Here is a 15,051-nt window from a genome sequence, read left to right as displayed (position 1 = left end):
TCCTGTTCCCGTTCCCGGCGCCGCCGCCGCCGCTCGGAGCCCCCGCCGGGGCCTCTCCGCCCCGTCCCGTCCGCTGCGGCCCTGCCATGGCCGGGCGCGGCGCCTTCCCGCTCAGCCCGCTGCCCCCCGCCGCCGCCCCGCCGGCCCCGGGGCCCGGCACCGCCCTGCTGCGCGGCCCCAGCCCCGCGCCCGCCGCCGCCCCGGGCTACCGCGCCATGGGCCCGGCCGCCGCGCAGTACCAGGTGAGGCGCCCCGGGGCGGCGGGAGGGGCGCGGAGGGCACCCAGGGTCCCGGGCCGGGGTTGGGGGACCGGCGGGGCCTTCCCGGGGCAGCGCGGCCGGGCCTGGCCGGCATCGCCCGGAGCGGGCCCGGGACCCCCGGCCGGCCCCCCGATGGGGCCGTTCTGCTGCCCTTTTTACTCGGGACACCTGCCTCTTCCCCTGCTCTCACTTTGCACCCTCAAAGCCCGGTAAAAGTTCGGCCGGGCCCGTCCCCTCCCGCAGCGGCTGAGCCGAGCCCGGGCCTGGGCCGGGGCCGCTCCGGTGGGGCCGAGAGCCCGATCCGCCTCCGCAGCCACCCTGTCCCGTCCTTCCCATCCCATCCCATCCCGTCCCGTCCTTCCCATCCCCCGGCACGGACCCGTCTGGAACACGTTTGCGTCCTTGGCAAAGGCGGAGGTAACGCGTGGTGTGCAGGTGTGGGCTCGGTGTATCCTCGGAGTATTCTCGGTGTATCCTCCGCAAGAACAAGGGCTTGCTCAGTGGTGGGAGAGGAGAGCAGGCACTCGGTAATGTTAGGGAAAGTAAATCAAAACAACGAGCAGCCCTCAAAAAGCACAAGAAATCGCTCGTTTTTCAGCCTGGCGTCTTTTACAAGTAAATTCAGGAAGTAAGAGCTGTGTTTACAAGGGCCTGGAGGGGCAGGACACAGGGAATGGATCCCAGTGCCAGAGGGCAGGGCTGGATGGGATATTGGGAATTGGGAATTGTTCCCTGGGAGGGTGGGCAGGCCCTGGCCCAGGGTGCCCAGAGCAGCTGGGGCTGCCCCTGGATCCCTGGCAGTGCCCAGGCCAGGCTGGACATTGGGGCTGGGAGCAGCCTGGGACAGTGGGAGGTGTCCCTGCCCATGGCAGGGGTGGCACTGGAGGGGCTTTGAGGTCCCTTCCAACCCAACCCATTCCAGGATTCTGTGAGATTCCAGCAGTGAGAAGTACATCCTGACACGCATTCCTGCTCCCGCTTGCACACCCGGCTTCTCAGTTCGCTCCCAAGCTCGTGCTGATTATTTTGGGAATGAGTTTTCGGGTGTAAAGCTCAGTGTTCCAGGCAGGCTGGAAATGGAGGAGCCCAGTTGTGCAACACCTTCTCCTGGGCCGCCTCCTCCGGAGCTGTGCCTGATTTGCATGATTTAAAACTCAGGAAATAAACCAAGCTCAGGGAGGTTCTGGCTCCTTAACACAGGAGAAGGAAACAACTTCCTCCTGCAGCCTTAAAAACGGCAGAAAATGCTGTTGGAAGCTGAGCTGGCCGAGCGTGAGGCGCCGGTAACTCGAGGCGGGGGCACTGCCTGACCTTGCATGTGCAGGGTGCAAAATCCAGCTGGGAAGCTGGAGCCAGCCGGGAGCAGCCGGGTAAACAGGCTGGCAGATGCTGCTTGCCCGCTGCTGGGGTGGCAGCAGGTGTCGGGAGCAGGGGGTGATGTCCCCGCCGTGATGTCCCCCCGGGATCCAGCGGGATCCAGCCCCGGGGCTGGCGCTGAGCAGCCTCTCCCTGAGCCTGGGAAAGGAGAGCATCCAGAGGGTCTGCCCTTTGTTTTGCAATTCCCAGGCTGGGGAAAACAGCCCCTCCCATCGCTGCCATCCCCCCGGGGCTTGCTTCTGTCCCAGTTTAAGGAAGAGCTGCGTTGTTTGGGCACCAGAAGACACAAGGAGCCCTGGCCAGGCTAACGAGGGCTTAGGGGCTCTAATCTCGGGATTATTAAACATACGCTCGTCCTTTGGACATCCTCGTGTGCCTGCTGGGGATCTCCTGGCAGCCCCGGCAGGGAATCCGAGGGGATCACTCCCTCTGGGGGCAGCTGATGTTTCCAGAGCAGCCAGGGGCCGGTGCCGTGCCTGGAGCAGGAAGGAGAGGCCTTTTCCCAGGAGCAGGAGGATCAGGCTGTGTGTGGGGGGTGTGGGCACATTCCCCACCCTGATCCCTGTCCCTGGAGCAGCAGGGATTACAGGCTGAGCCCCAGCATCCAGGTTGTGCTGTTCCATGGAAGTTCAGCCAGAAGGAGCCTTCCTGTTTTTTCAGGTGGTGGTTCCAGGTTTAGGAGAGTTTTTCCCGAGTTTTGGGGTTGGCACTGTGGCCTGGAGCAGCGTGGATCCGTGTGGGATGAGGCCTTGGAATGCAGCACTCAGGCCCTGCAGTTACCCCCAGCCAATGCTTCCCTGGTGCAGAATTAGGTCCCCATTAAAGGGGTTTCACTGGCACATGTTGGGAAGACAGAGCCTGGATTCCCTGGGACAGGAGGCTGCTGCAGTCCCAGAACTGCCAAGCCTGGAAGCAGCTCGGTGATCCCGTCCCTGGGCAGATGGCAGTGGGAAGGAAAGTCGTGCTTCATGGAGAAATCCACGGGGGCAGCGGGACGGAGGAGCCGAGGAAGTGTGGAATGTTGTGCCAGGTGAAACCGGAGAGGCCTGGACATGTTGGAGAGGGTGCAGTGCAGGGGAAATCCACCTCTTTGGGGGCAGGGAGAGCAGGGCTGCTGCTCATGGAGCGCTTAGGATGGGCTTGGAGGGGGCCGGGGGACAACAGCCAGGGCTGGAGCTGCTCCAGAAAGCTGCTTGTGCTGGATAACCCCACCCTTCCCGAGGGAGAGGCTTTCCAGGGCAGGTTTCATCAGAGCCCGAGCCTGGAGCTGCTTCCAGCGCTGATCCAAAGCAGATGGACACTGTCCCTTGGAGCAGGGGGAGGAGGGCAGCGGCAGAGCCCAGGCACGCTCTGCTCTGCTGCTCCTGGGGACGTGACAGTGGAGGGGGAGCAGCAGCACCTCCAGGGCTTTGCTCCCTCTGCTTCCACAGGGCCTTCCCGGGAGCCCCCGAGGCCGTTCCCGGAGAGTTTGGCGCTGCAGAACACCACGGGCAGGGTTTGTGCCAGGCCCAGCTCTGCTCCTCCCCAGAGCCTCCTGCAGCTCTCAGGAGGAGCCAACCCTTTGTTCCTTGTTCCTGCTGCTGCCCCTGTGGGATCTGAATCCCTGAGACCTCTCCTTTCCCTGCCCTGGGAGGTGCAGGGCTCGGGCTGTGGGGCTGTGGACAGGCAGGTTTGTCCAGCCCACACAGCTCTGCTGCTGCTGGAGGCATTCCAGGACGTGTCCTGGCTCTGCTGGGGGCTGTGCCTGCGCTGTGCCCTTCTCCCGTTGATTTACCACTTCCTCCTGTCCGGTTTTCAGCTGAGATCTGCCTCCTGGAGCTCCTCGTGTCTCACACACTGAGGTTTTCCGAGCGTGGGGGATTTGGGGGCTTGCAGGGAGCTGCAGCAGAGTTTGCAGCAGCATCTCCATCCCAGCAGCACCTCCCAGCTCGAGGTCTGGGCCAGCAGCAGCCTAGGCTCTCCCTGGCACCCTCCCAAGAGGGATTTGCTCACAGATAAGGAGGAACAAAGGGGAAAAATCACCCTTTTGGGGTGTGCTGGGGGTTCAGTTGATCCCAGTCCATGCAAAGCCCTGGGCAGCCGAGCTCTCCTTGAGCCCAGCCCAGTGTGGAGCTTGAACAGGGGTGGTTTCCAGATCCCCATGGGAAGTGCTGCTGCACGAGGGGAGGATCTTGCAGAAGAGCTCCTGGTGCTGGGCCAGGCTCTGCTCCCAGAGCCTCGGGCGAGGATGGATGTGGGCTCTGGCTCCCTGGTTCCCTGTCGGTGTGCACGGAGCTGGATCCTGGCGTGGCTGTGGGGAGGAGCCTTCCCCCTGGCTGGGGAGGTGCAGGGAAGAGCCAGGATCCTGGAAGAGGCTCTGGAGCTGTTTGCACAATTCCTGCTTTGCCTCAAGTTCTCTCTCCAGCCCAGCTTCTTCCTGCAGATCCATCCTGAGATTTATTGCTTCTCCTTTCTGCGACCAGCCCCCGACTTCTGGGCTGCGCTTCCTCAAGAAGGGGCCTTTGGCAGGCTCGGAGGCTCCTGCCATGCCAGCAAACATCCCTCGGGAATCCTTCCAGCCTGCCGCTGGATTCAGCCGGGGCCGGTTCCGAGCAGAGCTGCCCCGGGGCCCGTGGCCTGCGCGGTGACCTGGGATGAACCCCCAGCGCAGCCCCATCCCTCGGCCGGCCCTGGCAGGGGCAGACAGGAGCTGTTTGCTGTCCTGCTTCCAGAGGCTCCGCAGGGAAGGCTGGCCGGGATCCAGGCTGTTCCTCGCGCTGAGCTTGCAGGGTTTGCCCTTTGTCCGCCCCTCTGAGGGGAGGGGACGGGGCGGCCCCGGGGGTGGCCCAGGGACAGGGGGTGCTGGGCAGGAACGAGCTCCTGCTTGGAGCTGGTTTAATCAAATTTCCTGAGTTTAAGCCCTCTGCATCCTGGGAATTGCCAGGCTTTCCGAAAGGGGCTGGGGACAGCCTTCACCCCGCGCTCTGGTGCTGCTGCCTGGCTTGGCTGCAGGTTTTAGGCTGGGCTTGTGTCAGAAGGGTCTGGGAGCCTTTGGGGACAAGTCTGGTTGAGCCAAGAGGTTTCTCTGTTGCAAATGTGAAAATCCTGAGGGTAAAGTGAGGGGAAAAATCTGTGTGGAGCGTTCTGCTGTCCCCTTACTGCTCATCCAGGCGATCCAGCGCAGGTCCCTGTGGGCTGGAAGTCGCTGCCCGGGCAGCTGAGCTGTGCCTGTTGGTTCACAGATGCTTTGGGAGGTGATGGGGACGTTAAAGTGAGACAAATCCATGTGTCCTTGTGCTGAACCTCTCCCTGCCCATGGAATTGTCCCAGTGGAGCCCTGGAAGGAGCAGCTGCACACGCCAGAGACCTGCCCCAAGGACGTGGAGCTGTCAAAGACTCCCAGAAGCCTCCAAACCTCTCATTTCAGGGGTAGATCCGAAACGTGCTCCACGGAATGGCAGAAGGAGGGAGGAGAGGCCTCAGGGCTGCCCTGGCTGAAGGACAGGAGCTGGGCACAGCTGGGTCAGCTCCAGGCAAGCTCCTGACAGCATTCCCAGGACAGGGAACGTCTCTGTAGCCCTGGAACCTCCCTGCCCCTCCAGGCACTGAAAACTACCCGGGGCAGGGTTTCCCGGTGGCTCCAGGGAATGCAGTTTCTGCTTCCAGGCTGGCCTCTGCACTGAGCTGCTCCTGGGGCCCAGGAATTCCAAATCAAAAGTTTCCCAGCTCCTTCTGGGGGTTTCTGTGCTCTCCAGAAGCCCTGGCAGGTGTCAGCACAGGTTTGGGTTGCACAGGGGTTACCCAGCCCTGCCGGAGCTGATCCTTCTCCTCTGGGATCTCCCCCTGGCACGGGCGCCAGGGGCAGCTCAGACCCTTGGCTCCGTGTTTAGCAGCTTCTCACGGAGGTGAGGGTGGTTTTAGGGTTTTTGAGGCTGCAGCGCCATCAAACCAACCCCTGCTGCAGCTCTGGGCTGTGGAAGAACAGTATTTACTGTGTTTGTCATGTTACACAGGGTGTGGGTCCTCCCGGCCCTGCCACAACGGATTTCTCGATAAACCCACAGAAATTGGGTCCTGGCCTTGTGGTTTTGGCACAGAAAGGTGCTGCTGGCCCTGCTCGCCCTCACTGCTGCTGCCAGAGTCACGAGGCCTTGCACAAAGGGGGCTGAGCGGAAGGAGAGGAACATCTGGGAGCTGGGAGGAGGAAAAAGGAGCCTCCTGCCCTGGGGCAAGGGCAGCTCAGAGCCCGGGCTCTGGGGCTGCTGCTGCAGAGGCTCTGGAGCCGACTGTGGGGTTGTGTTTGTTGTGTAACGGGCTCAGCCTGCGCCTGGCGGGCTTTGAGCTTCCTCGTGCAGCGCTAATCCTGGGGCCCTGCTGTGCCCTGCTCCCGGCTGGAACACAGCGCTCCTCTGGGATCTCCCCCTGGCACGGGCACCAGGGGCAGCTCAGACCCTTGGGTTCGTGTTTAGCAGCTGCTCACGGAGGTGGGGGTGGTTTTTAGGGTTTTTGAGGCTGCAGCACCATCAAACCAAGCCCTGCTGCAGCTCTGGGCTGTGGAGGACAGGCCGGCTGCACCCCGTGTTCCCGACCCTGCTGCATCCCGGGTTTGCTCCCAGGTGAATCCCTGTGTGCAGGGAGTGAGCTGTTCCCTTGGCTGCCTGCCCTGCCGGGCTGTGGGGATGTCCTGGCACGTCAGGGGCCCGGGGCAGGGCAGAAATGCTGCTCTGCTGGCTCGGTGGCTCTCACGGCCTCCCACCTTGGCAGGGGGAGCCGAGGATCAAAGGATCCCGGGAAGCTGCTGGAGGAGGAGGAGGAGCGGGGGCTGGTGGGGGCTGGGACCGGCTGTCCCCAGTGGGGACAACCCAGTGGCACCCGAGGCACCAGTGGGTGCTGCTGGTCAGCGCTCCGGGGGTGCAGAGGGGCTGCCAGGGCTGGGACCCCTCGGGGTTGTGCCGTGGCTCCCGAATTCCCGGTGTGTGTCCCTGGAGGGGAAGGACAGGAGCTGGCTGCTCCATCCCTCCCTTCCTTCCTGCCTGTGGGAGGAGCTGGGATTGCCCTGCTCCCCCTCCGGTGCTGCTTTCCAGAGGGGAACCCGCGAGCTGCCCGGCGTGGGGACGTGTCTGGCAGTGTCCTCGTGCAGCTGTGGGGTGGTGGCACGGGGCCACCAGCGGGGCTTGGCCTCCACTGCTGCCAGGCCAGGCTTCCCTGCGCCCCATGGCTTCTCCTCCCGCCTGCTGTCATTCCCTGCCCCAGGATTCACCCTCGGCTGGGTGGCACCTGGTGGGTGGCACCGTGTCAGGGCCCTGTTTAACCCCCGTGTCCCTGTTTTCCAGCAGCGCCCCGGGATGCCCCCCGGGAGCAGGATGCCCATGGCCGGGCTGCAGGTGGGACCCCCGGGAGCCCCCCCCTACGGAGCAGCGACCCCGCTGAGGCCCGGCCTGCCCCAGGCCATGATGGATCCCTTCAGGAAGCGCCTGCTGACCCCTCAGGCACAGCCACCCATGGCCACCCCCAGGAGAGGGTAAGGGCTGGGATGTCCCCTCCAGGGGGGATTCCCTTGGGATGGGGGGGGGTCCTGCACGTCATAAAATCATGGAATGGTTGGGGTGCAAGGAGCTTAAACCCATCCAGTGCCACCCCACTGTGGGCAGGGCACCTTCCACCAGCCCAGGGTGCTCCAAGCCCTGTCCTTGAACGTTCCCAGGGCTGCCACGCTCATCCGTGCTGATGGGAGGCGGCGTCCCTGCTTCCCAACAAATCCAGGGTGTTTCAGCTCATGTTCTCCATCCAGGAGCTGCTTTGTTCGAGCCAGGCACAAGAATTCAGTCCCAACAGGATTTTCTGCTGGGAAAATCCCCCAGAGCACAGGAGAGCCCTGTTCTGGGAATATCCATATAACTGTAAATAATATCTAATATAAGTGTAGGGGTAAACGAGCTCTCAGTGCAGGTACAGAGCTGTAAAAACATGGATGTGATTCCATCCGGGACAGGGATCCCAGGGCGGTGTCCAGTCAGTGTTTGACTCTCTTTAAGACCCCAGAGCCTCTCCAGGTCCCCACTCGAGTGTGTCACAAGTGTCCCACCGTGCAGAGTGCCACAGCTCCTGTCCTGCTGCAGGGGGGACCAGCAGGGCTTTCCTCCAGCCCGGCACCTGTGGGGCTCGGGAATGTTTCGGGATGGGGGCAGAGATCCCTCAGTCTGCAGCTTCCCCTCGCTCTGATGTCCACACCAGGAGCCAAAGAGCCTCGTGGTGTCCCCAGCAGCAGTTCCTGGGGGTCTTCCTCGTGCTCCCAGGGGTCCCTGGTGGCTCTGGCGGGCACAGATGTGGCTGGAAGGGCGGGATGGGGCTGGTGGGTTTTAGGGAAGGGCGGGATGGGGCTGGCGGGTTTTAGGGAAGGGCGGGATGGGGCTGGTGGGTTTTAGGGATGCCCCCTGGAGCTGCAGGCAGGGCAGGGCTCTCTGGGCTCTGCCAGGAGCTCCTCGTGAGTTCACAGCCCTGCTGATCCCTCCCCATGAGGGTCTCCTGACTCCGGGAGTCTCCAGGCAGGATCCCTTGGTGCTCATGGATGCTCAGCTCCCTTTCCCTTCCCTGGAGCTCCATTGCTCCCTCCCGGAGCATCCCGGCAGCTGCACAGCCGGAGCCAGCTGGGATCAGGGAGCAGCCTGGCAGCCACAGGGACATCAGAGCCACCCCGGGCTGGGCACTGGGATCTGGGATCAGCCAGGCTCAGCTGGCTGGCATTCCCTGCTCCCAGCCAGCGGATCAGGGGAGCTGCCAGCTGCTCTGGGGTATCCAGACCCTGCGGGCAGGAGGGGTCGGATGGGGCAGGAATTGCTCCAGAGAGGGACTCTGAGCTGTCCTTGAGAGTCCTTCTGGAGCATCCAGCGTTCCCTGGACCCCTCCTGTGTGTCCCTGGATCCCTCCTGTGCGACCCTGGACCCCTCCTGTGTGATCCTGCTGCTCCACGTGCAGCTGGAGAGCTGGGACTCCCCGGTGCCCTGGCCCCGTGGTGCTCCTGGCCCCGTGTCCCGTGCAGGAAAGCAGGAGCAGGGCATTCCCTGCTGTGCCCAGGCTCTGCAGGAGCTCGGCGGGCGCTGGGACGGGCTCGGGATGGTGGGAATCTGCACTGGGCAGGATCGGGCCCAGCTGAGCTGGGTTTTCCCGGGATTTCAGCCCCACCACAGCAGGGTTTGGTTTGAGCTGGGTTTAAGGGAGTTCCTGGCAGTGGCTTTGGTTGGCAGCACTGGGAGAATGGGATGGCTGCTTCCAGAGGGGAAATTTGAGAATTCTGTCCTGCAGGCCCTGGCTTTGGCTTGTATCACTTCCCCTTGCTCCAGGATTTCCTGGATTTCCTTCCCTGGTGTCGGGCTCTAACATCCAACACCTTCCCCCTGGAATATCCTGGGCTGGAAGGGACCCTCGGGATCAGCCAGTCCCAGCCTGGCCCTGCCCAGACACCCCAACAACCCCACCCTGGGCATCCCTGGCAGCGCTGTCCCAGCGCTCCTGCAGCTCTGGCAGCCTCGGGGCCGGCACCATTCCCTGGGGAGCCTGGGCAGTGCCCAGCACCCTCTGGGGAAGAGCCTTTCCCAGTACCCATCCCCCCACGGGCAGGAGCGGCTGTCCCGTGGGAGCTGTGACTGTTCCCTGTTTCCCAGGGTGAAGAGGAGGAAGATGGCTGACAAGGTGCTGCCACAGAGGGTGAGTGTCCCCTCATGCCAGGGTGGGGGGATCTCCCCGAGTTCCCTTGTGCCTGCTGGGAATTTCTGCTCAATCCCAAAGCACCCTGGGATGTTTCTGTCTCTCCCTTGGTGTTGCAGGGGAGGGTTGGGGTGGGTTAAGTTGGACTCCGAGCAAGCGAGGAGCAGGAATGGGGTGGGGTGGAGATCTCAGGAGGTCCCTCCGAGTCCCTCTTGGGATTCCAGGGTTCCATTCCATGCTGGGACACCAGGAATGCTGCTGGGAACAGCGACAGGCTCCACACTGGTTTGGGCAGAGCTTTGCCGGGCTCCAGGCTGGGTTTAAAATAAGAGCTGGGTGCTGGACTGGTCACCTGGTGTCCCCCTGGCTGCTGGGGCTGTGGGGGGATCCAGCCCATCCCAGCACACCGGGATTGACCATTCCTGTGTCCAGATCCGGGAGCTGGTCCCAGAATCCCAGGCCTACATGGACCTCCTGGCCTTCGAGCGCAAGCTGGACCAAACCATTGCTCGGAAGAGGATGGAGATCCAGGAGGCCATCAAGAAACCCCTGACGGTGAGTGGGGGGCTGGGAATCGTGGATTCATGGCATCACGAGATCCTTAAGGTTGGAAAAACCCTGTAAGGTCATCAAGTCCAACCATGACACTAAGCCATGGCCCCAGGTGGGATATCCAGGAGTTTCCTGGACGCTTCCAGCGCTGGGGGATTCCAGCTCTGCCCAGGGCAGCCCATTCCAATGTTTCACAGCCCTTCCTGGGGATGAATTTTCCCTGATATCCCATCTAAACGTGCCTTGAGGCCGTTCCTCTCACCCTGACCCGGCAGTGGGTGCTGCAGTGCCCCTCACTCCGCTCCTGCCTCGCTCTGTTCCCGTTCCACAGCAAAAGCGGAAGCTCCGGATTTACATCTCCAACACCTTCACCCCGGCCAAGGAGGAAGGAGAGGGCGGGGAGCGCGTGGCCTCCTGGGAGCTCCGTGTGGAGGGGAAGCTGCTGGAGGATGTGAGGACCAGCAGGGATGGAGGGATGGGGCAGGAGCTCTGGTCCATGGGGATCCTGGAGGGATGGAGGGTGGTGGTGAGGGGAGGAGCTCTGCTCCGTGACGATGATCCAGGAGGGATGGAGTGATGGTGGGAGGAGGAGCTGGTCCATCAGGACCATCCAGGAGGAATGAGGAGGTGGGAGGAGGAGCTCTGGTCCGTGGGGACGATCCAGGAGGGATGAGGAGGTGCTGGGAGCTCTGGTGCTGTGCTGAGAGCTCAGCTGGGGCGGCCCCCGCTCTACTCCGGGGTCTGGGGCTGGATTTGGGATCCGGCATCTCTGCTGCCCTGTCTGCAGCCCAGCAAGCAGAAGAGGAAGTTCTCCTCCTTCTTCAAGAGCCTCGTGATCGAGCTGGACAAGGAGCTCTACGGGCCGGACAATCACCTGGTGGAGGTGAGGTGGGCAGGGTCCTGCTGGGAAATGAGGACGTGGCCCTGCTGCTCCCTCGGGATGCTCAGCCCCAGCCCAGGGCCTGCCCTGCTGGGTTTTTGGGGCTAGGGGCGGTGGGGGCTGGGCTCTCCAGCTTCCCCAGCCCAAGTTCAGGGATGCATTTTCTCCCCTGGCACAGCTCAGCTCAGCGGGGCCGGAGCTGTGGGGTGCGAGGGGCAGGGACGCGGCTCCAGAGGCGGCTCCCCCCAGCCTGGCACAGATCCCACAGGGGCTCATCCCGGTGCCATGTGGCAAGAAGGATTTGCCCTCTGCCTGCCCCTGAGCTGGAGGGTCCCTGGGGGGGTTAAGCAGTTCCTTGGAGAGGGATCAGAGCTTTGCTGGGTGCTCCCAGCTCGTGCTTTTCCCCCGGGAGATGCTGTGGAGAGGCTGAATCCCATTCCAGGGGGGATTGGGAGCAGCTCTGATGCCCGTTCCCTGCAGGGTTGATGGGAAGCTGTGGGAGCCCTGGACACCAGGGCTGGAGCTGCCCCAGTCCATCCCAGTGCTGCTCCATCCCAGTGCTGGAGCACATCCTGGGCTGGGCTGGGCTGGGCTGGGAGGGCTCTGAGCTGACCCCACTGGGATCAGGGGCTGCCCCAGGCTGTGGGGGCTGTGCCAGAGGCTGCCCAGAGCCCCAGCCCAGCTCTGCTGGCACAGCCCCCATTGGCAGGTGGCCACCATGGCCTTGGCCCGAGCAGTGTCCCCGTTGTTCCTTGCAGTGGCACCGGATGCCCACGACCCAGGAGACCGACGGCTTCCAGGTGAAGCGTCCCGGGGATGTCAATGTGAAGTGCACCCTGCTGCTCATGCTGGACCACCAGGTATGGCCTGGGGCCACCTGGGGACAGCCAGGGGTGGGGATGGGCTGGGCCAGGGCCAGGGCCTTGGATGAGGGATTGGGGGTGCAGGGAGTGAAAGGAGCAGGGGGAGCTCCGGGCAGGGACCCGCAGTGACAGCGGGGCTGTGGGGGACACTCCCGAGGGCCAGACAGACACAGAGACTCCCCCTGCTTTGGGCTTCAGGAGGAATTTCTCCATGGAAAGAGTTAAAAACTGGGACAGGGCCCCGGGTGAGGGTGGGGGGATGCAGGGATTGGAAGGAGCACGGGGAGCTCCGGGCATGGGCACAGGGGCTGTGGGGGACACTCCGAGCGCCTCTTCCTCGGGCTGCAGGAGGAGTTTCTCCATGGAAAGGGAGCTAAAAACTGGGACAGGCTGCCCAGGGAGGGCTGGGGTCCCCACCCTTCTGTCCCAGGACCCACGGGGTTCCCGGTGCTCCGGGCTAGCTGTCGGGGTGGGGGTGGGGCAGAGGCTGGGCTCTGCTCTGGCAGCCCTGGCCCGGCTCCGCGGCTGAGCCCGGCTGTCCCCGCAGCCCCCCCAGTACAAGCTGGACCCGCGGCTGGCGCGGCTGCTGGGCGTGCACACCCAGACCAGGGCCAGCATCATGCAGGCCCTGTGGCTCTACATCAAACACAACAAACTGCAGGACAGCCACGAGAAGGAGTTCATCAACTGCAACCGCTACTTCCGCCAGGTACCGGCGCGTTCCCGCCTCCCACAGCCCCTCCAGGCTCTGCTTGTGCCCCTTCCCCGGGCTCTGGCTTGCAGCACCAGCTTGGGGATGCCCCACCTGGTGCACAGGTGAGGGTGCCAGAGGCTCTGCTCTGCCCCCCAGATCTTCAACTGTGTCCGAATGCGCTTCTCCGAGATCCCCATGAAGCTGGCGGGGCTCCTGCAGCACCCGGACCCCATCATCATCAACCACACCATCAGGTGGGGGCACGGCGTGGGCACTGCCCCTGGGGGCTCTGCAGAGTGGGCACTGGGCTGGGCACTGCCCCTGGGGGCTCTGCGGGGTGGGCACTGGGCTGGGCAGTGTCTCCACGACTGGGGGTGCCCCATAGGGTGGGCACTGGGCTGGGCAGTGTCCTGGGGCATCCCGTGGGTGGGCAGTGTCCTGGGGTGCCCCGTGGGTGGGCACTGGGCTGGGCAGTGTCCCCGGGACTTGGGGGGCCTCCATGGGCTGGGCGGGCAGGAGGCTTTGAGGAGCCTGAAGGACCAGCACAAGTCACCTGGGAGGGGGAAGAACCACCAAATCTGGGGCTTCATGGGGCCCTGTGTTGCTGTCGGGGCTCCATCCAGCCCCAGCAGCTCAGCAGGTGCCCCCAACCCCGTTCCCTCAGTGTGGACCCCAACGACCAGAAGAAGACGGCCTGCTACGACATCGACGTGGAGGTGGACGATCCCCTCAAAGCCCAGATGAGCAATTTCCTGGCCTCCACCACCAACCAGCAGGAAATCGCCTCCCTGGATGCCAAGGTGGGAGGGGACAGCGGCAGGGGACAGCCCTGGGGGCTGGGGTGGCCGTGTCCTGTGGGGACACAGCTCCTCTGACCCCATCACCTCCCCAGATCCACGAGACCATCGAGTCCATCAACCAGCTGAAGACACAGAGGGATTTCATGCTGAGCTTCAGCAACAACCCCCAGGATTTCATCCAGGAATGGATCAAATCCCAGAGGAGGGACCTCAAGGTAAAGGGGAGCAATTGTGAGGGAGGTTTGGGTTGGATATTGAGAAAAATTTCTTCATGGAAGGGGTGTCCAGCCCTGGCACAGCTGCCCAGGGCAGGGGTGGAGTCCCCATCCCTGGAGGGGATCAAAGCCATGGATGTGGCACTTGGGGACAGGGGCAGGGGTGAACATGGTGGTGGTGTTGGGGTAAGGCTTGAAGGTCTTTTCCAACCCTAACAATTCCATGATTCTGAAGCCCTGGGGCTGGGCAGAGTGAGGGGCTGGGAGGGGTCTGGGTCCATCCTGGAGCTCAGAGAGGGCTCTGGGTCCATGCTGGGGCTCAGGGAGGTGTTTGGATTCCTCATGGGGCTGAGGGAGGGGCTGGGAGGGGCCTGGGTCCATCCTGGAGTCCAGGGAGGGGCTGGGAGGGGTCTGGGTCCATCCTGGGGTCCAGGGAGGGGCTGGGAGGGGCTGGGAGGGGCTGGGTCTGTCCCTGGAGCCCAGGGAGGGGCTGGATCCGCCGTGGAGCTCATTCCCGGTGCTCCTGTCAGATCATCACGGATGTGATCGGGAACCCCGAGGAGGAGCGGCGGGCCGAGTTCTACCAACAGCCCTGGGCGCAGGAGGCCGTGGGCAGGCACATCTTTGCCAAGGTGAGCGGGGGGCTGGGCACGGCGCTGGGCCGGCAGTGACCCCTCCCTGGGCCAGCGTCCCCCGTGCCCCCCTGACGGCCGCGCTGTCCCCAGGTCCAGCAGCGCCGGCAGGAACTGGAACAAGTGCTCGGGATCCGCCTCACCTAAGGCGGGGGGCCCGGGCCGCCCCCGCGCCGCCGCCCGAGCCGCACGGTACCGACTGGAAGCCTCAGCACTTGCATAGACCCGACGTGCCTGGAGGGGGGTGGGAGCCCCCCGGCCCCCCTGGACCCCCGGGCCGAGCACAGCGGGGGTCCCCGCTCCCCCCGCAGCGCCTCCTCCGCTTTGCATCGCGCCCCTCCCCGCGCAACCCCCGCGGGATTCCCGCTCCTCTGGCGCTCCCAAAATCCTCCGGGAGCCGGGAAGCGCTGCCCGTGCCCGGGGGAGGAGCTGCCAGCCCCAGGCCGAGCCCAGCAGGCCCCGCCCTGCCCTCAACCAAAGTTCGTCATTCCAAACGCCAGCTCCCCCCGACGTTTTGCACTATTTTTGTGAACAGGTTTTATATAAAAAAAAAAAAAACGAAGGAAAAACAAAAAAAAAAAAAGAAAAAGGCAGCGTTTTGTACAGTGGGTTTGTATTTGATGACCTAATTAATATATATTGATTGAGTTCCTCTTCCTGCACTAGGCTCTGCAGGGGCTCAAGGGGGCTCCCAGGGCTGCTCTGGGCACACGGAACCGGGGATTGGGGTTCAGTTTGTGACAATCAGTTTATTCCTTCCCCCCCTCCCGCTGTTTGATGTAATTCCATCATGAACCACTTGTCTGGACGAGGTCTGGGGGGCAGAGGGGGTGGCTGTGCCCCAGGAGCCTGCGGGCAGCGGGGGCACCAGGAACTGGAGATACTGGGGAGGAGGGAGGGGACCACGGGCACGGTGCCACCAGTGCCACCAGTGCCACCGCCGCTCAAGTGCCTTGGCCCCCCTGCAGGCTCCCGAGGTGGGGGGGCGTTTACAGATTCCCAGGGTCGGGCTCAGGGGTGCCTGCTCTGCCTCTTGTGTAACCAGTTTTTGTCTATTTTGGATCTTTTCTAATAAAAGCAGTTAGCAGCAGCTCT

At 63.6% G+C, this 15,051-nt stretch overlaps 1 protein-coding gene across 3 annotated transcripts; it reads left to right on the top strand.

The window, feature by feature from the left end:
* Positions 1–191: 191 nt before the first annotated feature.
* Positions 192–15,046, top strand: SMARCD2 (SWI/SNF related, matrix associated, actin dependent regulator of chromatin, subfamily d, member 2). 3 transcript variants are annotated; one of them, XM_039565608.1, is made up of 13 exons: positions 192–242; positions 6,953–7,137; positions 9,278–9,320; positions 9,753–9,875; positions 10,204–10,323; positions 10,660–10,755; positions 11,511–11,612; positions 12,163–12,324; positions 12,466–12,563; positions 12,974–13,109; positions 13,202–13,324; positions 13,855–13,956; positions 14,050–15,046. In XM_039565608.1, the coding sequence occupies exons 1-13, from the start codon at positions 216–218 to the stop codon at positions 14,101–14,103; spliced, it is 1,371 nt and encodes a 456-aa protein (XP_039421542.1). In that variant the 5' UTR covers positions 192–215; the 3' UTR covers positions 14,104–15,046. The 3 variants fall into 3 exon arrangements, with proteins under 3 accessions (XP_039421542.1, XP_039421543.1, XP_039421544.1); XM_039565609.1 differs by having other exon boundaries at positions 201–242; positions 6,950–7,137; XM_039565610.1 differs by lacking the exon at positions 12,163–12,324 and having other exon boundaries at positions 201–242; positions 6,950–7,137.
* The last annotated feature ends 5 nt before the right edge of the window (positions 15,047–15,051 follow it).

Source organism: Corvus cornix, chromosome 27, assembly GCF_000738735.6.
Source record: "Corvus cornix cornix isolate S_Up_H32 chromosome 27, ASM73873v5, whole genome shotgun sequence".
In the NCBI taxonomy this organism is placed as follows: domain Eukaryota; kingdom Metazoa; phylum Chordata; class Aves; order Passeriformes; family Corvidae; genus Corvus; species Corvus cornix.
The sequence above is the reverse complement of the archived record's forward strand: the minus strand, read 5'-3'. Positions and strand labels throughout refer to the sequence as shown.